The 22,329-nt window shown below is 42.5% G+C and overlaps 1 protein-coding gene and 1 long non-coding RNA gene across 2 annotated transcripts; one reads left to right on the top strand and one right to left on the bottom strand.

Moving 5' to 3' along the window:
• Positions 1-7,828: 7,828 nt before the first annotated feature.
• Positions 7,829-12,387, bottom strand: dact2 (dishevelled-binding antagonist of beta-catenin 2). Its single transcript, XM_026310152.2, has 4 exons — positions 11,983-12,387; positions 10,581-10,713; positions 10,159-10,449; positions 7,829-10,011 (listed from the first exon to the last, which is right to left on the bottom strand). The coding sequence occupies exons 1-4, from the start codon at positions 12,253-12,255 to the stop codon at positions 8,186-8,188; spliced, it is 2,523 nt and encodes an 840-aa protein (XP_026165937.1). The 5' UTR covers positions 12,256-12,387; the 3' UTR covers positions 7,829-8,185.
• On the top strand, positions 11,736-12,058 carry LOC113132199 (uncharacterized). Its single transcript, XR_003295870.2, has 2 exons — positions 11,736-11,909; positions 11,986-12,058. It is a non-coding gene; the product is annotated as an uncharacterized LOC113132199 (long non-coding RNA).
• Positions 12,388-22,329: the final 9,942 nt, after the last annotated feature.

The following is a 22,329-nucleotide window of genomic DNA, read 5'->3' on the forward strand; positions in this document are numbered from 1 at the left end:
CACCCACTTACATTACTTTGTACCAAGTGTTATATGGAATGTACTAGAACTGAACCAGTTCAAAAGTAGTTTTTGAGCTACCTTTATGTATATTACATTCAATTTCTATGAATAAACTTGTCACATAGGTGCTGATTTTGTCAATTAACCTGTCTACTGAGAACTGTGTAGATAGTGCAGGCCTCTCACTGCCAGTTGAGCATATTGTTATATGAAGTAGCATTTCAGGAATACTGCATATTGTTAAAATTTGGCCTCATCAGTATACATGTAAAAATATACCCTGACACTCTTGTGTTCTACTCTCCAAGGGAATTATGATTTGATATATGTGGAAAAAATGAGGGATCTCAGTTGTGGTCCTCCTCCAAGATCCTCTAAATCCACTGTCCTTCATGTGCAAATCCCTTGACAAACTGCCCTAGAGTGTCACCCTGGGTTGTCTCCTGTTCAAAGGAACTCTGAGGTCAAATCTGCCAGGTCGGCCTCTCTCACAGTGACGGAGTTTACCCCCAAACTGGCCCCTTCTCTCTAAAAACACATGGGGCCCCTGATAGACTGTCATCCTTCAATACACTGCAGGCTTGTGGTGATTTACTGCCTTGGTACACACCACATATAAACATATCATCCACATGTCATCGTCCAGGTCTCTGAGGGGACTTTTTTGCAGAGCTCATGTCCAGATTTTGGAACTGTATCCATCTCTGCTGTTAACATAATGAAACATAATGAAACATTAGCCACAGCTAGCTTCTGATAGGATTCCTTCTTCTTCTTAACTACCAGAACACACATCAAAATACTCATCTTGCTTTATCTTGAAGCACACTCACTGTCAGGTGTTAATGTTTATCTTAACAGCCATAAAAGGAAATTCAGTTACCACCCTCTTAACATATTTATGCCAAGAAGCTGTGGTGCTAAGAGCCAGAAGCAGATAAAGGAAGCCATGCCATATGTTGCCTTTAAGTGTCACTATGAAAACACACTGCCTGTACATTTAAAATTAACATAATTAATGGAATAATGACATTTTTTGCATTGCCTTCCACCAATAAAGCCTTTGTTACTTCAGCTTAATGCTGCACAACAAGATCCTTTCTTGTCTGTAAGCCTTTTTCCTTCAACTTTTCTTAATACCCCAGTACAAAGAGTTAAGTTCAGCCCTCCCCCATCAGTTGCTTTTGTGTCATGTTTCAAAGACCCATTCATCAGTATAACCCAAATGATAATACCATGCATCACTGCAAACTTTTGCCCTCTTCGGTGTGACATGATCATGTTTCACTTGACATATAGGTCTAAATATTTTGGTGTAAACTGTCCCTTCATGATAATCACTATATTTGCATACATGCCAATATCCAATTTTTCTGAGTAATGCATGAGATATAAACCATACATTCTATTATTAAAGTATAATGAACTAAACTGGTCCAAGCTAGTTTGATGGCAACAGCTGTTTTAACCAAATCTCTGCTCATCGAGTTTCCTGTAGGTGCAGAGACATGATACCACATGGAGTTTCAGTCTGTTTCCTGCATGACCCCTGACCCCTGCACTGAGGAAGGGGCCAGCCTATCCATATCAGCTCAGAGACCAGACCTCAGGGCATCTTGCAACGTGTTAGTGGAGCCGGGCGAAATTACATTTGTCTGCTCCATATTTTTGTTTGACTTTTTGCCTTGAGAAATGCAGAAAAATAAACAGTGAAGTAGAGACTAACACAAAACAAGCAGAGAGGAAACATGCTGTACCATAATTCTGAGTCAGGGGGTGTTGAGTGAAGAGGCTTATTATCTTCAATAGTTTTTCACAGTTGGATCTTTTCCACTGCACCTGCGAGCTGGGACCTGTCTCAGATGGGGGTGCTCAAGCTAACCACTAACTATACCTGGGAGACAAAGGCAAACAGCAATCTACTGACCCTAAGGAAATGTGGCAGTTTCCCCCGTAACAAGCAAGATCCCCCCCAGCTGAATAAAATTTAATTGGTCTTCTCTTCTTTGATCAAGAGTTTGTGTGTTTTCATTTTAACTTAGATCATTATTTCCACACAGACCATGTTTTTCCCACATCACAAAGAAACAAGAAAATCGTGGAAATAAATGAGGACATGGGGACACACGACTGTGAGCTTACCCAAAAATACATCCTCACGAAATAAATCAAATGTTGGTCTTTTTCAGACCTGCCAGCTGAGTCCGTCATTAACTGGAATACATGCAAAAAGAAGGGAGACATTTGGGAACTCTTTCCGAACATCTCATGCATTAGGCTCAAAGCTGTCGGAAGCAACAGCTTTCTTGTGGTAACTGTGAACACACTCCCTACGGGTTTATGGTGTCTTGTAGAAGGAGAGCAGTCACACATGAAGGGCAGACAAATAGTGTGGCTGTAACAAGTGGTAGTTAGGAAACTAAAATAAAACACTCATGTAGCTCTATGCATTAAAAAATAAATGCATATGTTTATTATTTTTTATTTTAGATAAACGCTATAGACACTGACGTCCCTCCTTCGGAAAAACAACCAAACAAAACAAACAAAAATAACACCCACCTAGGCTTCAGAGTCAAAGTGGAATTGACATGTTGGTAAGTGAGGGACTTGTTAGGGGCCATATGGGAGCAGTAAGGAGGGTGCTGGGGCAGGGAGGGAGGTACCTGTTGGGTCCCATGTTCTCCTGTCACTCTGATCTTATCAGGGTGCCTGACCAAGAGGAGGACCAGCTGTCACTCTCACCACTCTTTTGATGTCCTCCTTTAGAGCGCTCTCTCTCTCTCACACACACACACACACACACACACACACACACACACCCACACACACACACCCAGAACCACTTCAAAACAGTCTAGGCTTGTTTTTGTTGAAAATGAGAATGGCTTTGTTAGTGAGCTAGTTAACAAACCCCACAGCAGAAAAAAAGCAAGATAAAGCAAAATAGTTACAGCTCTCTGAGGATATGTAGGACCTGGGAGGTTCAATTTGGTTGTTTAGAGCCTGAGACATGACAATAGAGATTCCTCAACGATGACACAGGACATCCTGCTCATAAAACAGCCAGGATGTCCTCACACAGACACCAGGACTGATAAAAGGGGAAACGCCATGTATCCATCTCAACCGTCTCTGCAAATGCACTTGCCACTGTTCCTCCTCACGAATTTGTCTTCTGTTAACAACTGCACAGTTTGAGTAGAAGCCATATAAGCTATAGGGACATTGCTCAGTAATTATTTTCGCCTACCCAAGCACAACAGCTTGTTCTAAGTCAGCTAGACTGTTTTCCTAAAATTTAAGGCTTGAGTAGCACCAACATGTTTCAGCCATATAAAAGTAAATTTCCTCATTTTGAGGATTACTGGATTACTCCTCTTATTCCACTCTGAGCTCGTGGCTCAGAAAACAAGTGTGTCTGTTTTTTTTTACAGTTTGTTCACAGTTAGTTTATTATAATGTGGCAACATAAAGTGATTTGCTTGTTTGTTTGCTGAACTATATCAGCATAATAAACAGAAATTTTGCTCAGATATTATAGTATAGTAGTGGATAATATAGTATAGTATCTTAGTCTTTATATTGCATTTATGGTAATACATGGCATGGTCCAGTGTACTGTATTCCAATTATCTGTCCCTTGAGAAAGTAAATGATGTTGGCCTTAAGAGCTAGACCCTAAAGACTCCTTTACTTGCATGCACAGTCTCTCTCTCTCTCTCTCTCTCTCTCTGTCAGACAATTGCTTTGCAGGGGCGAACGCACTCACAATGCCCTCTGTTGCTGTGAGTGCATGATCCCTATGTACTGCGAACTTTTGAACCAGCTCTTGACCACAGCTTGAAGGGAGTTGAAACAATGGTTAGTAAACACACTGGAGTGAATGAAGGGATTAGGTATTAAATGACAGGATGTGCTTAAAGAGGAGCAGGTGGTGGTTGAGGAAGGGGCAGCAGAGCCTTGCAGGAGTTTAACATCACGCAGTCTCCCCCGTGACTTCTTCTCTGTTTTCTTTATCCTCATGCTCTGTCTGTACTGCTCTCAAGCTTTCACAGTTCCAGTAGCTCATCTCTTCCTGCTCATTTCCCTTGTTTTCTATCTCCACAACTTTCCGTGCTCTATCTCTATTGTCCACTTCTACACGCCCAGAGAATCCTGCTCTTTAACTCAGGCCTCAGACAATTGACATTCATGAGGTTGGACATTCCAGTCCAGCCCCATTCATATGTACAGTAAGCAAAGGGACAAAAGCCACCTCACACACTATGGAGCCCATCCCCCATGTGAGACTCGCAGAGGAGCTGGGTTAATCTCAGTTGTTTCACTAGAGATGAAGCAGTTTCATACACCGGTGTGGACAATGTAAATCAAATACTACATAGACTTTGCAATGTAAACTCTACATTGTGCAAAAATATTCTGTAACAGGTTAACCTTGTTCTCTTGTGTTTTTATGTCATTACTGACATTTAGCCTAATTCATGTCATATTCCCCTGCTGATATTACAGTTCTAACAGTTCTCATTCCAGCAAAACCAGCAACACAGCTTTCATGATTATGTACAGAAAGCTTTGAAACAACATGTTTGTAGCTAAATGGCAATAAATGATTCAATCTGTCTTTGATTTCACATGTTTTTATGATTACTATCTGATTTACTGTGGATATTTAACATTTTAAACAAATCCATAAAAAAACACAACCCCTCCTTCCTCACTGAAACCCAGAAAAAAAACATGACCTTCTCTGCTTTTCTAGGGGTGCATTGTGGGTAGGAGTGGAAAGCTCCTCTCATCAGGGTGGTAATGACTTTCTGAGCTCCCGCTTGTCAACATAACAAATCCACAGCTTATATCCGAGGCCCAGCACCCGCTGCCTAGATTTCACATCAGGGAAGCAACAGTGCTTCTCTCTATGTAAATAAAAAAAAGTATTACATTCTCAGTAGACATGCTGATATAACAACGATGAAGAGGGAAAACGCAGACAGCTCGATGGTGTTTTGAGTGTGGAGACAGACTGGGAAGGGCTGTTGAATGTTGGGTGTCGGGATTACCTCATGAACACGTAAGAGACTGTGACCTAATGTAAACCAAGTCAAAGTTGAATCACTACCTGTCTGTTGCACACCCTTTGTTATCCTTACTAGTCTTACTTTGGTCTGTTTGTTTACAATGTTTTTCTTACTTTACAGATGTCACATTTTCACGAAAATGTTAACGCTATTGAACAATGTGGATATTTGGATACCCAGTGATCATATGTAGTTTTTGATTACTTTAGATACAGAGATCTAAATCTTTTTTTTTTTTTTATCAAATAGGTGGCGTGTTAGCAGAAGAGAAGTACTGTGACCTAACATGTAATAAGATCACTGTACAAAGCAGCTCAGTGCCATGCGTTCTCAGCATTACTGCATTGGTTACCTGTCCCAGTACTCAGAAAACTTGGCATGACACTTCCACCTATTTATATCTGACTGGACGTTGTTGACCATGTTCTCATAGCTGCTGAAAGTGCGTGTGAGGAAAATTGGGTGTGAGTGTGAAGACAATCATCTGTTATTTTTGTGTTGCTGGATAAACTGTGCACTTTCAGTGCATTCATTGCTTGAAGTCTTTATCATTGCTCACTTTTTTCTATTCATTAGATAATGGGAAAAGTCATAGCAAAAAAAAAAAAAAAAAAGTAAAATACAACTGTATTCATGGATCTCTGGCCAAGTGAAAAACCAGAGGCTCGGTCTATGTTATGTTTAAAAGACCTCAGTTGAGACCTGTTATCTCCAGGTACTGTGTCAGCGGAAAGTGTATGATCTTGATTAAACATGAGTGTGTGCCCATGTGTTCTCATCTACATCATGTCAAAGTCAGAACATTTGAACCGCAGTCTGTGTAATTAGATCCCACATGACATCTGCAGCCCTTCAGTATGACTTGACAGCCACACATAGGGAATATTTTATAAAGCAGTGTGGTGGTAATCGTCCCTGCGCTCAACTTTATAGTTATACCCATTAAATTATCATGATCAAATCTTATTTGTTTGTGTACACTTGTACACCTGCTCCACATTTGCCCCCTGAGGTTTCACTCCCTAATTTAATTACCTTTAGCTAGCATCAAGTTACATCATGTCTTAAGGAACTGATTTTGCAAAAAATCACAAAATATTAATTTTAAAAGAACAATCTTTAGCAGTAAAGGAGCTCAAACAATATGTTAAAAGAAAGTAAATGGCAGGCATGTTGAACATGAAGCCACACAAAAACAAGACAAGCCCTGAGACAGCGAGGGTACAAAAAGGCCCCTGACCTCTTTATTGTGGGGAGATGTGCCCTCAGAGATGAGCCAGCTCTACAGCTGGAAAGGTCAGCAGACACACAAGGTCAAGCCGACACAGTCCTGCTACACTCAACATCAAAGACAAGTCCAGGGCCTGTCATGCGCCCTCTGAACTAAGTTGAAAACAGCAGCGCTAATCCTACAGACCGCTCGCTGTTGCTCCGATGGAGAGGACAGAGGTCAGCTGGATGTACAATCCTAATAAGTTGATTCAATTGTAGCAACTTGCTAAACCTGAAATCTTTGATGTGAATTGGTGTTTTTGCCCTTTGGACCTGTCTTGTTTTTAATGGATAGAGAAGAGAGTGGAGCTGAATTAACCTATGGGGTTGTGAGCTTTTATTCAAAAAATGATGTCTTTTCTTCTTTGAAAGCAATCTGAACATTTCTTGTTAAAGGCGAGTGAGCCAGGGTCTAAATGAATGATTCATGAGCCTCAAAAATAACGGTCTCCATGGTGATCTGCAGGGAACAGAACTTCAAAGTAAAATGTGATGAAATGCTGAAAATGTTTGTCAGCCCTATAAGCTTCTTAGTTGGGAACTTTAAGGTCACGGTGTCTGCCTGATGGGAGAAAACATTATTACATAGGACCACGGGAAAGAGGGCTGATATTTGTAAGGCCTCTCACCAGACTGCTTACCTTCACGAGTGCCCTTTTGCTCACCCCGTCTTTGAAAGAATTTTAATGGAAAGATACCAAGGCAGATTTTGGAAATGAGATTATTTGGCAACTCTGTGCAGCTGTCCACTGTCTAATCTCCTCATGGCAGCTCAGAAATGAGGAGCCTCTAATATCTGTCATTCCTGCTTTATCCCATATGCCATACACAATAACAGTTTCAAAATCTCAGGTTTCTCCTCAGAAACCTGACCTCCTATTACCACCGTCCTAATGAAGTGTGACTGTGTGTTCTAGTGCTTCGGTGCAAGAGTGTTTACTTACATTTAAATGTCTGAGTCTGATAAGTTTCGCCCTCTAATTAAACATGACTCTCTGGGTTGATTGTTGAAGCTGCAACTTATTAAACCACCAGATGGGCAGAGTCAGGAAACCAGATAAGGAGTCGTTAGTGCTATCTATGCTAAACTGGTCAGCCTCAGTGGGATGTTTGTGAAGATTAAGTGCAGATTTTGTCTTGACCTATGTGATAAAGAGTTACCAGTATAGGAGAAGTTGGCAGAACATTGTTCATTAAGTGATGAAGAAAAGTTGGGTGGTATTATTAGCTCAATAGTTAGCTCAATAAACCGCTGCACCATAATCAGTAGTATCAATGTTAAGTGTTTGAATAAAAAATAAAGCTGGAGGACGCACAGAAAACAATCAAACAACCCCAGTATAAATTAAATATCTGTTTATTCTAGTAAGATAAACACGGAAAGTTGCAATAAGAAAAATGAAAAAAAAAACCAACAAAAAACAGAAAATAAGAATTTGGAAATAAGAAATATAAAAAGATTAGTTTTATTTTTCAGATACATACAGTTATATAACAGAAAGGTCCAATAACTGTCAAATTCAGACACATGCCACCAGAAACTTTAATTACAACATAAATATTTGCAAAGTAAGTGTACAAATTGTGTTATACATCTATTTCCATGCACCATTTTGTACAGTTACAGGTTTAACCACATTTTTTACTTTTTTTTTGTGTTGTTTTTTTTTCTTTTAACAGAACAGTCACAAAGGCAGTCTTGTTTTATGGCTGCTTGGTTGAGGGAGCTGTGCAGAGGGACCGGATGCAATCTTTTCAACTGGTTTTGAGAACATTTCCCACAGCTCTCTGTGTTTTCCCAACAGTTTTCTTTCCACCTGGGGACCATGTTTCTACACCAGGGTCATGACCTTCAGGGAGGCAGGCTGGAACCGACGAATTTTCTTTTTCAGGGCTCGGGAAGCTTTGATGCGGCAGGCTGATGGCTCAGGGCGTGGGAGCTCTTGGAGGCGCCGTCCAGCAGCGGTGGGCCCCAGTGCAGCATCAGCCCATACCAAAACTCCCTCCTCCTCATGGCTGTCCACTTGATCCTCCTCGTAAAGGGAGAGGCTGCTGTCAGAGTCCGAGAAGGACTGGAAACTCTGGCTGGACTCACTGTCTCCGAAACGGTTGGTGGTGTGATCGCTCATCTCCCCCTCACTGCTTTCAGCTATGGTGGAGTGAAACAGGGAGGCACATTCAGCTGAGTACTCAGACTCGCATCTTGGTGGGTAGCGGCTGGACACATGGAAGGGTGCTGGAGGGTATCTGGCATTAAGACTGTGGAGGAAAGAGGACTGGAAGGGGTGAAGTGGTCTTATCCAATGGCCTGGCTTGGCACTCATACTGCGGACCATGTGCACGCTCCCTGTTGACTGAACATTTTTTGACCTCTGATAATGACCACATGTAGCCTGCAGCATTTCTACTTCAGATGGCCATTTGGCAGCCCCCTGCCTCCTTTTCCTCTGCTCTGCAGGCTGCTCATACTCCATGCACTGAAGTTTTCGGCTTTTGCTTGACTTTGCTGCAGATGTGGTGGGGTGTGGCTTAGTAACCTTCTGGGTGTACATGAGTCCCGGGCTACAATGGCTGGAGTCTGAGCCTGAGCCCTGTCTGCGCTCCTCTGTGTAATTGGAGGAAGATTTGTGGTTCACTTTTGCCTTTCCAGACCTTCTCTGCTCCCCTTTGGTTCCACCACTGGCCTCTCCAGTCTTTTCACCAGAGGAGTACCCATGTTGCTGCCTCATTGCTCGAGGCTTCTCGCTGCTTTTTCTTCTAAGCTTCACGGCTTTGGTTTTACGGTCTGCCTGTCTGACCTTGACCCTCTGAGATCCTGCAGGGACAAATTTGGCGTGGACAAACTCAGGGGAAGCTGTGTGACTAGAATGAACCTCAAAGACTTGACTCTCCTCTGTCCTGGAGCTGTGGGCCATAACAGCTCTTTGTCTAAGGCCCTTCCTCTCTTGTGGGTTTGACTCTGGATTATCGCTACATCTCTTCTCTGAATGGCTTCTTGCCCCACTGGAATATTCTCCTTGGGGTTTTTCATTCTTTCTCAGAGAAGCAATGGTGATCTCATCAGAGCTGTATTCCCTCTTATCAACAGGATAGGAGTACTCTGCGGCTTTGGCTGACTGGTTGTGGTTTATGTTATCAGCTGGCTCTTGGCTAGAGGACGTCATGCAGTGTCTCTTCTGGTCTGCATTTAGTGGGGTCATGCTTGTGGTCTGGGTTGGAAGAGGCTGCAGCATTGACAGCTCTTTCTGACACGCTTCAGGAAACACAGTTACAACTTCAGTGGGCTTTCTGTGATAGTTGTGTTTCTGTAGAGTCTCTGTGCCTGTTTCACTCTGGGTCTTGCTGAAACTACGCTGGAGAAGCTTGTCGATGTAACCCAGGGTCTTGGTCTCATAGCCCAGTTGTGTCCTCTGAAGGGTGTCAGAATCATTCACTGCTGTGGCTAGTTCACCTCCATTGAAAAAAATTGGGCTTTGGAGAGCCACTGCATGCAAAGGGCTGGGGTAGTAGTACACTTCAGTACCGCCGCGCGACATCAGGCTGCTCTGAAACTTTGGGTCCACTCTGGACGTCTTCAGGTTTGGGCATGTTAACAACTTCTTCGCATCCACAGATGTACAGTAGCTTGGTCCTTGAGCAATCATCCTATCGAGATCACCTGATAGGTAACAAAAAAAAATTCTGCTGAACCTTTCAAGGCACTCATCCACTGAAAAACTACATGTTATTATGCAGCAAAATACATGTTGGGTTGCTCAGTAAAACCAGCTGTTCTCTTAAATTAGAGATTGAGAAATGTAGTTACCTGTTGACACAGGTCTTGGTCGTGCCTGTTCAGTGCATGTGGTGCTTGCTCGGATCCTGCTGCTGCCCAGATGGAGGCCTGTGGCCCGCGGAGGATTGGGCTGGGTGGCACTCTCATCAGCAGAGCGCCGGCGGCAGACATCAACTTGTGATGGAGGGCTAATGTGAGAACTGACTGGGGTCGTTGGCAGGAGGAGAAGGCTTGTCTGGGAGGTGGACAGACACTCGCTGTACACAGAGGTGCAGGAGTTGGACAGGGAGCAGGAGCCGCCGTCACTGAGCTCATAAAAACCTGGCGAGAGCAATGGCACAAGTATTTTCTCAGTATTCAACGTCACATCAAGGTAAGTTGCGTGTATGCTTAGTTACTTGTTATAAAGTAAACAGCTGTAAGGGTGTTTGTGCAAGTGTGTCCCTACACACCTGAACTTGGCCTGCTGTCACTCTCCAGCTGCTCCGTGGACGCCTTGCTCACGTCAAGCTTCAGCTCACTGATCTGTTGGTCCAGCTGCTGCAAGTGAGACTTCAGGCCTACATCCTGCTTCCGAAGACGAGACTGTAAAACACACACGTGACATTTGAGCCACCCCCCCAAAATATGTGTGGTGCAACCTAAACCAAAAGGCAATTAGATTTTCTCAGGAAAGGGGGGGGGTTCAGGAGTAGGAGGTTATGCAAGCTCCTCAAGCACACACATGCATACAGCTACACCAAAAATTCTTTTTTCAGGTGTGTGAGCAAGACAATTAAGCAGAAAAATCAGGATGCAGGCTAGCAGGGCTATAATTTTATTAGAATGGGGTCTTTTGTTCAGATAACGGATGCTCTAATGTACAGCCATCAGAAAAACAAAAGCAACTCAGCTGTGGCTGATGATTAACCCCAGCAGGACATGGGGGAGCATGGAAGAAGCAGTGGTGGGTAACTCATTTCTCCCCCACAGCGAGGGCCTGGCCATTGTGTAAACTGCCAGAGGAGGAAAGCTGGGGGGGGGGGGGGGGGGGGGGGTTGGGATGAAAGACTAAGACATTTACTGTTACAGTGGTTCTTAAGATGAGGACTGAGGGTTATTGCTTGTAAAATACACAATTTAATCAACGTTTCCATCTCAGCTTCAGCCAACTTTAGATTTGCATGGCAGTAAATTCAACCTCCAGTCTACTTGTGTCTTTTACTGTGTTTTTAACTGTGGTGTGAGTCTACTGTGATGTATTCAAGAAGGATAACATTTTTCACTGTCCGTGCACTATTTCCAAGTTGTGCCAAAAGTCAAGCATAGCTCCTTAATCCCTGCACTTCCTCTAAGTGCTTACAGCAGCAGCCTACATGGAAAAAGCATGTCATGGAAAACGCTACTCAGTCTCCAACACTCAGAGACCTCCTGGGACTGCAACTCTCACTGGGTGTAAATACCCACTTCTAAAAAACAAGTGACCATTTTTAAAATTTCCTGGCGTTAGTGGTTAATGATTGAGGTTTGCCCCCCTGCTGTGCTCACGTGCACGGTGAGCGCGCGAGTACGCACCTCGGAGCTCTTGGTCCTGCAGTGAACCTTGATTTATGACACCTATCCTACTTCCGACCCCCAGCTGAGAGCATGAAAGTGTGTCTGCTAATAATTGAAGACTGAACACACATGAGCATCAGCTGACAAGCGGACGACGTTACACCAAGGACAATCAAATCGGAGTCAGTCCATTAATTAAATGGACTAATAAAAGTATTAAGCTGACACCAGACTAGTGCACCCAGGTAATGTCTCCAGAGGGGTATTTTTTTTTTTATTATTCTGTTTTATGGATTTTTAATTTAAATGGTTTCCTACCAGCTGTTGCTTCAGGGCTGTCAGGGTCGCCTCCAGCCGCTGCTCCTCGGCCCCCATCATCCTGGGACCCTCCGCTCCTTCTGGGACAAAAGTGACGGGCTCCTCCCGGTCCACCTTCAGTGCCCAGCTCACCAGCTCACTCTGTCTGTCCTTCAGCAGATGCAGCTCCTGCAGCCCGGCCAGAGCAGCCTGCAGCCTCTCCCCGACCCTGCTGCGGTCCACTCCCGCTGCAGCACTCATCATCCCAGCACAAGACCCTTTCCTGCTCAGCATGCTGGAGTGCGGCGTGCGGGCATTATCCAGAACCGACACGCTGTCAAAGAAACGTCCTCCTTAGACTGAACTCCTCGCACGATAACTGCTTGGTTTGTCTCTGTCTTGCTGTGGCAGCTGCTGTTGACCTATTTGGTTTTTGAAACTACCTGTTAGAATAAATGAGGAGCCGAGAGGAGAGACGGAGCTCCTCCCACAGACCAAATGGCTGTCCCCCTATTGGCTGGTCACTGGGTCCCCGATCAACATTTGGTACTAATCCTCCCCATTCAAACTCCCGGAGCTGCCCAGGCACGTACTACGTTCATCTGCATAATACCACATGGCATGGTGGGCATATTATTATGCGCTTTCCACCTTTCTTATTCTCTTCAAGCAGAGATGCTCCGCATGCTCAGCTTCGTGAAAGTCTGCTATTCTTCAGGAAAGCAAAGATGCGAATAAACATGGCATGTCTTCAGATCATTATCAGATAACCACACACCAGAAAACCTATTTATTCACCTGAAAATCGTGTTTTTCAACAGCTTCGAGGGAAATGTAGAGGAAATGGAATTATAGTTCTTTGTCAAACTCAAAGGCTTTAATTCATGTTTGCTCGTATTGGGTCTGTAACACACCAATCTGTAACACAATGTTTAGCTTCATCATTAAAACATAAAAACACAAATCCTCGATGTAAAGCTACATTAGACAGAAAGTCATTTAGTAGCACATTAGCCTTGGAAATAGAGACCAGACAAATCACTATTGCAGTGCAGACCAGTGATAAATGAATGGCACCCCCTTGTGGCAATAAATATAGCTACAGTTTCACTGAAACATTTTTTTACTGACAGTAAGTGTAGTGAAACTGATGCATCGACAATTTGTCATTGCATATAACGTCAACAGCTAAATAAGTAAATAAAATAAAGGAAAACTTTTAAAATTACTCTTCAGTTTGCTGATCAAATACCATAAATCGTATCTTCCATATGTAGTTATCTACCAGTGGGATGAATCATTAATATTTTGTCCAAGTATTTAAGCAGTTCTCCAAACAAAAGAAAGATTAAGACAAGATTGACTTTGATATCCCATTTGACATAATTTATATTCCTGGAGAACACCTAAAGATGGAAATAAGAGAAACCAAAGACACACTGGGAAGTGAGTGAGATTACCCTCATCAAACCCATCCCAGTTGACTAAGACTGACACCAGTCGATGCACTGGAACACATGTGGATGAGCTCCAGTGATACTGTACATGAGGCAATGAAGGACAATATCTGTAGTTTGTTTGTTGAAAGTTCTTCACCCACAGTGAAGAATAAAACTGTTGTATCTTAACTGTGAAATATATTACATTAAAATAGTAATGGAATAATTATGAAAACATGGGCCCAGTGCAGGTAAAAGGCCCAATGCTCCAACTAGATATGATCCCCAGACTGAAGGAAAAACCAAATGGCTACTTTGTGTCTCTTAATAATAATCTTTGAGTCTCTTCGTAGTTGTATTGAGCCAGTTTTGCATGTCTTTGGTTGTTCCTTTATACTCCTTTTGCTCCTCATTGTGGTTGTTTTACCTCATAATGGGATATTTTTCAGCTCTTTGCAGGTGTTTGTGTCTCTTTGGGATATTTGTCTTTTTGTAGCCTATTAACTGAGTCAGTCTCTGTGACTTTAAAGTAAGAAAGAGGCATACGTAGGCCTTTACCTTGGTGGGCTGCTGGACTGGTGCCCCATCCAGGCCCATCCATCCAGCAATTCCTCTTCTATACCACTTAATCCATTTCTGGGTCATGGTGGGCTGCAGCTAATTCCAGCTGATACTGGGGCGAGCTGTGGGATAGACTATGGAAAGAATTGACACAGAATTGACACATTGAGACAGTCAAACCTCAAATCCCATCCATCCATCATCTATACCTGCTTATTCCTTAACCAGGGTCACAGGGATCTGCTGGAGCCTATCCCAGCTCTCTTTGGGTGAAAGGCAGGGGTACACTCTGGACAGGTCACCAGTCCATCACAGAAACCTCAAATTATCCTCTCAGAACAAAAGAACCCAAATTTTGGCATTAAAACTATATACTTACTAATTTATTAATATAAATTCATATTACTGGTCTATCACTAGATGCTCATAAGTTTATCTCTGTCAGTATTTCTTAGTTTCAAAGTCCTCACAACAACATGACTCATAGGACCACCTCATCTAACTGAGACAAATGCTGCACTTGTTCTCATTGTCAATAATCTGATAACAAATAAATAAAGGAATGTTTGAACCTCATCACAGGCCAAGGCAACATGAGGCTCACTACAGTCTACTCACCCACACTGCTGCAGTTCACACTGTATCACAGGTGGGGAGATTCTTTCATGCTGATATCTGCAGCTATCTTAAAGCCGGAGTTCAAAGGAAATACCAAAATACCAGAGGGGTTGTACACCTGTGTGAGTATCTCTCTCTCTCTCTCTCTCTCTCTCTCTCTGTCACACACACACGCATGCACAAAGTCTGATTAAAGATAAGCTGATTAAAGTATTTTAAATTCCTGTTAAATAAAAAAAGTCTTTTTGTTCACTAACGTGGATTATACACTGATGGTATTTAAGCACTTAATTCACATTCACAACATGCCATTGAAGAATTTTTAAAAAAAGGAAATTGAGACACTAGAGGGCAGTGTCACATTTCTCAATCTTGTGAGTCATTTTATACTTTGATATGTTGGTGGACAGCTTGTATATTTAATGGATGTGGCAGACTTCTCTCCCTTGGATTTGTGAAATTAAATTATTTTGGATGCAAAATGACTGTTTACCCCTTTTACGATGCAGCTGATCATGAAATTTGCAGATTTTTGCAGAGATAGGGAGCTGAACCGCTTGTTCACCCATCCTTGATTACTTCCCCATCACTTTGATGGTGCACGTTGGTAGCCCCTCATCAAGATGCTCACATTATAGCAAATATACAATGCATTGTGAAGCCCACTCCTCACAGGGATAGCGTCATACCCTCGTGATGCAGTAGGCATACAACACTGCATTGTGATGCCTGGATGTCCCTCTGCCCCCATCTCCTTCAAAGCACTTCCTTCAGGGTGACATCAGCTGGGGTGTTGCTCCAAAAGGTGCCCTCTTTTTGGCAATCAAGTGTGAGCTTTGTACTGGAGTCAGTAAGGCTCTCCTAACCTCATCCACCCTGGCTTCTTAAAAAAAAAAAAAATGAAAAAAAAAAAAAAAAACTGTACCTACCACTTTGCAAGGCTAAATCCAAAAGGCTTTGTCTCACTGGAGGTTTCTCTTTGTGTGGCTTCTTCTTTGTGTTCTTCATTTATCAGCAGATTTTCCATCCTCCTCCTTTTTTCCCATCCACTTAAGAAATGATAAAACAGCCAAATGTTGATAAGAAAACAAAAGCACATGGGCAGGGATCCCTTTTACTGTGTCCATAAACAGCAGCAGTGGAATGAGTGTTTGTACCTGCCCAGGTAAATACAAATGGGGACAATGGCAGATGCTGCCACAAACAGGATGCGTGGGTTGGAAGTCAGAGGGGTAAACATTGAGTGTTGTCATATGTGGGACTGGGCAAGTGTCTGTGTGTATATGCGAGAGAAGGAGCCGGGGTGTGGATGTGTTGTCAGCTCAGTACATGGAAAAAAAAACAAGCCTTTCAGGTGTAGGCATTATGAGTTTACTACTTCAAAAGAGGAAAATCTGATATGATACACAGGACACTGATGCTAAAAAAGTGGCAGAATTCCTGGGATCGGGGTTGTTGCTTTGGTGTTAGTTCCGGGGGTTTGTGTATTTTCACATATTTCTCTGCGTGTGTGCTGTCCTTGTTGCTGTTAGGGGATTCCCATGCAGGTTCTGTGATTTAAAATCCCTTTCCCAGGTATTCTGTCATCAACAAAGGCAAAGATTTCCAGAGATCAAAGTGGCCTCCAGTGTGTGACAACAGATCCTCCCTCGCTCTGCCACCTCTGAGCACTGCAGTACTACCACACAAATATTAGTCACTTTATTAAATGAATGAAGATAGAAACCTACATCCACTCACCAGATGTCTTCTAACACTCAAACTGACGGCAATTATGGAATTAGATTTTGTTTCCAAGTGAATTTTACTGGCAATGAAATGCATCTGTTCTTTATGTAGATATATCCTTTTAAAGAAAGGCCTTCAGTGAATTCATCTCCATGGTTATTGGTGTTTGGAAACCCTAGACTTATTTTTAATGCCCCAAGTGATTTCTAATCTACAAACCTCCAACTGTATCTGACCCTTGAGACATATTAGGGATTCCAGTAGACTGGTCCAGAAGTCATGAAAGAGAAAACAGAAATCACTTGTATTATTTATTTTTTTTTTTGTTTCTTGGACACGTTTAGTAAAACCCACAGTCAAAAATGCATCTAAGAGACATAACCCATCACTGCTCTGTTGACTCTAACTGGTATCGACCTTGCAGATGACATGAGTTACTCCCCAGGGGTTTACAAGGCATCATGAGATATCTTTGTCTTCATAACTGGTAGTGCCTACTTACTGTCAAACCTACTCGAGAGCAAAAGCATATAGTCACTGCACCATCCACCATGTCAGTTTCCAATTCATTGTCAGTGGAGCAGCTCCAGGATTTATCTCTGATGAAATCCCAGATTAGAGGCTTGTTTCTGTGGGTTTTAGCTTTGAGAGTTGTTCATGCCAATAAATGTTGAACGAACACTCTAATGCTGTTGGAATTCTCTTTAAGGTTACTTTGCTTAATCCAGAAAGGATATTTGATTAAATAATACATGGGATATCCATGAAGCTAGACATGAAATGGGTTTCTTCAGATGTAGCAGCCGGGTTTGGAGAAGCTTATAATGTACTTAGGAGGATTTTTGAGTCCTGTGAGTCTAAAAAGGCCAACTGAATAATATTTAAGGGATTTTTGCACAGCACTTTTGCTGGCAGACTGTTTTGTGTATACATGGTCATGTCATTTGTGTTCAGACTTTCAGCTGATTTGTCCTTAAAGTGCTGCACCAATAGCACAAGAGAGAGACCTTTGTGCTGTGAGCTCGCAAAATTATCTCCTCATCAAATTTTATTTGAGCCGAACAAATTTTTGTTTATTCAGCAAGTGAGGGACTCTGGCTTCCATGTCGTACACCTGCAAATCATAAAGACATCGGTCTAAATGAACTGATTTATCATCGCACTGCGGTTTCAGCCAAGTTCCAGTTGTTGGTCTATACCTCATGTGTGACAATCTGAGGGAGCTGTTGGAAAATGTCTTTTTCACTGCTGCGAATGTGATCAAGTAACTTTTTTTTAAAATCATATTTATATGTTTACACCTGCTTCACCCACAAGTAGTTTATAGGACAGAGAAATGAATATGTGTGTGTACAGTGAATGTGGCTGTTTGGGCTTGAGATGGAGAAAAAACCAGATTAACCAAATTAAATGAAAGACATCTTTTACCTGGGGGCGGCTACATTTCAGGAATGGATGTTAAAGTGTCAAGGTCTGTACAAGGGAGACTTATTATGGCTCAAATGCCTGTATCTTTTCATAGCGAGGGAGACAGACGTCTGAGCTGTGTAAGACTTGGAAGTCGTACTTAAGTGACCTTGTCTGCAAAGCCTTGGAGACCCACGTTACTTTGCAGCCTCTGTTGAGTAGGGAATATACTGAATTCCACATCTGTTAATAAAAGGAAATCTATTAGTTCAGTGTTAATCATATTTAAATGATGAAATAGTTTCAGACTGACCACACAATATAGCAGCCTCCTATGGCTTGCTAGCTGTCTCTGTTCTGTGTCTGCCCAAACAGCAGAACAAACCAGATGGTTATTTTTTTTATATGCAGTTTATTATTGCAGCTCTAAAATGGTACTTTACTTTTTACTGAACTGAGCAACAGTCTCAGTGTGTGCAATGAAGTGAGACATAGTGGAGCGACAGTGACAATTCTTAATTTGGTCAGAGATGTTCACTGTGCAATAGTGGCTATAATCTTTGGGCAACACAACTGTGGTTCAAGAGAGCTGCCAGAAGAAGATGTTCTGTGAAACTGCACATGAATCACTGCATTTGTAAAGACAGGATTGCTTCTGTTTTTAGCTGCTCTACCTTTGTGGTTGTAGGAATGACTGGTCAGTCGGTCAGTCTACCAGTCCAGACTGAAATGGCTCAACAATTATTGGGTGGATTCCTGTTAAATGCCCAGAGGATGAATCTTTATAACTTCAGTGATGCCCTGATGTTTTTTTTAGCACCACCATGACGTTCGTCTTTGTGATTTTTCAATGAAATGTTTCAACAACTGTTGCATAGATTCCCATGAATTTCAGTACAGAGATGAGCGTCCCTCTCAGGATGAATTGTAACAGCTTGGGTGACTAATTAACTTTTCATCTATCTCCATCTCCATCTCCATTTTAACTTGCAAAGCATTTGCCTTATAATAAAATAACTAAGGATTTAGTCAGTCTCGACTATACTTTGTGTCCTTATTGGTAAACATGGTAAACATGATAACATTAGTACTGTCACTGATGTTAGCATTTTGACCATAGCATTTTTCTGAGACCATACATTCTGCTGTACAGTGTTACTGAACTGCTAGTATGGTAGACTTGCCTTCAGGTTTTCTACTTTATATGCATCATGCATTATAAGCATTATAAAATAAATAGTCCCTTATCCTCTCTTCATCTTATGCACAAACAGATGTACACGTAGGGAGGAAGTCTGTTGTCCAACCCAGCATCTGTGAACAGCATCCAATGAAGGGAATCTCTGCAGCACAATGTCAGCTGTTGTGTCCTTCATCCTGTGTGCACTGTTTATGTATGTTTATCAAGATGGTGGCAGAGACATAAAAGCCAGGTTTTGCTGCAACAACTGAATGTCCTCTCCTCCTTTAGAAGGGCAGTTATTTTGACAGAGCATGTTTGTTCTTGCACACAGGAACACCAGCAGACGTGGCTTTAGACATCCACTAAGCTATTGCAGTGCTTTTGCAACACAAACGCAGACAGAGAAGAACCAAACCTTCCTTGTCTAAACTTCCCTCATGTCTGATTCTGGCATCAAATCTACCTGAGATGAGTTTGTGCTGAGATATTTAGCCTTGAGGTTTGAGTTCACAGGAATATAACATACACAAATTAAGTTGACTGAAATGCTGTAACCCTCTTCGGATCGCCTTAATTTTTTTTTTTTGGGTGTGGCAAACGTGGCAGAATTGCCCATGCCCTCAGGGTGGCATCACCATCCATCTGTCCACACTGAATTGCTATTCATTAAATGTGGAAACACAACACCATGCTCCCCTTTGCCTTGTTCAGAAATAGAACAAGGTGAGGTTTTGTTTCAGCTGTCAGTTTCCAAGACATGAGTGCCTTGCTGCTGAACACTAATAACAACTCAGTGTGCTGTGTGGTTTGTGACCCGTTTACCAACCCAAAGACCAACAACCTACTTCTCTCTCCCCACATGCACTCCACAATAAAACAGCAGACTCGGGCAGAAGCCCCACTGTGAGTGTTTGTGTGAGTAAATTACATGTGATAGGTTGACGAGCTGAGGCTCATATCAGCGTAAGGTGGTTCAATCAAAATAATACATCAGAGCACATTAATTTGTATTAGACAGGAGATCAAATGTAAAGACCCCAGGCTGACCCCTGAACACTTGCTCCTGAAACCTTCACCCCCTCCTCTGGTGAGATGGACTGGAAAGGGATGAGGTTGACAGCACCAACACAGCTGCCCTGTGCTGTTCGCTGGGACTGGAAGCCTCCTAGCACCCACTTCCCCAGATGTGATGGTCCCTGGTGTGCTTGCCCCTTCAGAAACCACACTTCATGGTGAACATTATGTGCTGGCCAGCGACCTGATAGCTCTGAGAAGCAAATGTGAGTGTGTTTCATTAAACACAGGACCACACAAGACTGTTGTTGGGTATTTCCATAAACATTTGAAAATAAAAGGCAACATTTATCAAAAGCAGCAGATTAAAGTTTGATTTTGCACAAACAGAGACTCGGGGCTGCTTTCCCAGAAATCTATCTTTTGTTTTTGAGGTGTTTCCTCAGAATCTCTGCAACTTTCATGTCACTGAATTTGTGAGCAAAAATTTACTGTGATTCTTACATTTCATTTTTTAACTCAGAGGCCAACTCATAAACATCAAATCAAGTTTATCTGTCATTTAGGATACAGCCCTGGAAAACAGGGCTCCGTACAATAAGAGAAACAATTGCTATGAATCTCTCCCCGAGGTGGAGCAATTATCTTTCCCTTCTATCAGGGAAAGAGTACGGATTAGGAGTGTTTGTAACAGGATAATGTGCTGCAAATGTTTGCAAATTCCTCTGTCTTGCTCCTCACATATTTGAGGGCTCTAAACTGTACTAGCAGAATGTTAAAGTCCTATTTTAGTCTGAATGATATCCTCCTTTGACCAGAGCACAACACCTTATATAGAGGGAGCAAAAGGTCAAGCTGTGAAGCACTGGAGTCATTTATGAAATGTCAGAGAGTGATTGCTGGAGGCTGTGGGAAAGTTTTATCTGTTGGATGGCTCAAATCCTCTTTCCAAGCTCGTCCTTTCTGCTCTGAAGATTCAGCCTGCATTATGTTGAGGACAGATAGAGAAAAAAAATCAAGGCCATTCCAGCGTGGCAGGAAGACGTGAGAGATGCCGGTTGATGTCATGTGTAGGGGTGGTAAGAGGACTCTGCTGCCTTTATGTGTCATATATTTCTCTTGACAAGGCCTACAAAGCACTTGTGTAAATCCTCCCAGTATCACATATCAGGTCAGGCATTTCAAGATGTACGGCCACATGACTAGTTGGGAATTAATTTATTGTTCTGTGTGGATACCAAATAGATTTTAATACTATAGGAAAGGTGTACAAGACCAGCAATGTTGTATGGTTTAGAGAAAAAGACAGGAGACAGAGCTGGAGGTAGCAGAGCTGAAGAGGAAGACCAAAGAGGAGGTTCTAGGACATGAGGATAGTTGGTGTGGGTGAGGAGGATACAGAGGATAGGGTTAAATGGAGGGGGATGATTCGCTGTGGTGACCCCTGAAGGGAGCAGCCGAAAGGAAAAGAAGAAGATGGACTGGTGACCTGTCCAGGGTGGACCCCTAGCTTTCACCCAAAGAGAGCTGTAATAGGCTCCAGCAGATCCCTGTGACCCTAAATAGGAATAAGTGGGTATAGATGATGGATGGATGGATGGCTTTTGATAGTGCAGACTTGTTTCTGGGCACAAAGAGGTGCTGAGTTTCCCAGCTGCTTAAGCCAAACTCTCAGACGTGTGATTATAAAGGTAAATTTTGGGGTGAAATAAAAAGACTCCATCCTTGGAATATTCTTGTCTTGAAAAAGTTGTGAACTACAGGAGAGAGGCTGCAGCCAAGGCCCAATAATATAGCCCTTCTCTCCAAGGCCAGGTCTGACGCAGGGAGCCTGATGCTCTGCAGGTTGGGACAGAGCAGGTCTGTGTGGTGAGCCAACCACAGAAACTCTGTCACCTCTCTGCATAGAAACCCCTGAGTACTGTCGCTGACAGCGTCCCACAACAGCCACATGTTGACTCTGTTAATTTGTGAAGCCTTACCCGCATTTTGTTGCACACATAAAGATGTTTTCAGAGCATACCTACTCCTACTCCAGATTTAGGAAGCTGTTAAGTCACATGGTTGTGATTAATTAATTAAAGAATTTGTTGAATTGAAAACATGTAAACATATTTAATTTGTCACGATTATTTTTTCATAGATCAGTGTATGTGCATAAATATAATGAACATTATTTAAGGAAAAAAATTGACATCTTGGGGAAAAGTCTGTTTGCTTTATGATCCTGACAGTGTGATGAGATGAATGAAACCACGCTCACATCTGTTAGTATGTGGGAGCCTGCAGCTGGTTAGTTTAGAGAGCCTGGCTCCATGCAAAAGTAACAAACTCTACCCAGCAGAAAATCTATATTGAAAAAGTTAAATCTAATATTTCAGGCAGTATGGTGGCACTGATGCCTCACAGCAAGAAGGT

The sequence above is a fragment of the Mastacembelus armatus genome, chromosome 15 (genome assembly GCF_900324485.2).
Source record: "Mastacembelus armatus chromosome 15, fMasArm1.2, whole genome shotgun sequence".
Taxonomy (NCBI): domain Eukaryota; kingdom Metazoa; phylum Chordata; class Actinopteri; order Synbranchiformes; family Mastacembelidae; genus Mastacembelus; species Mastacembelus armatus.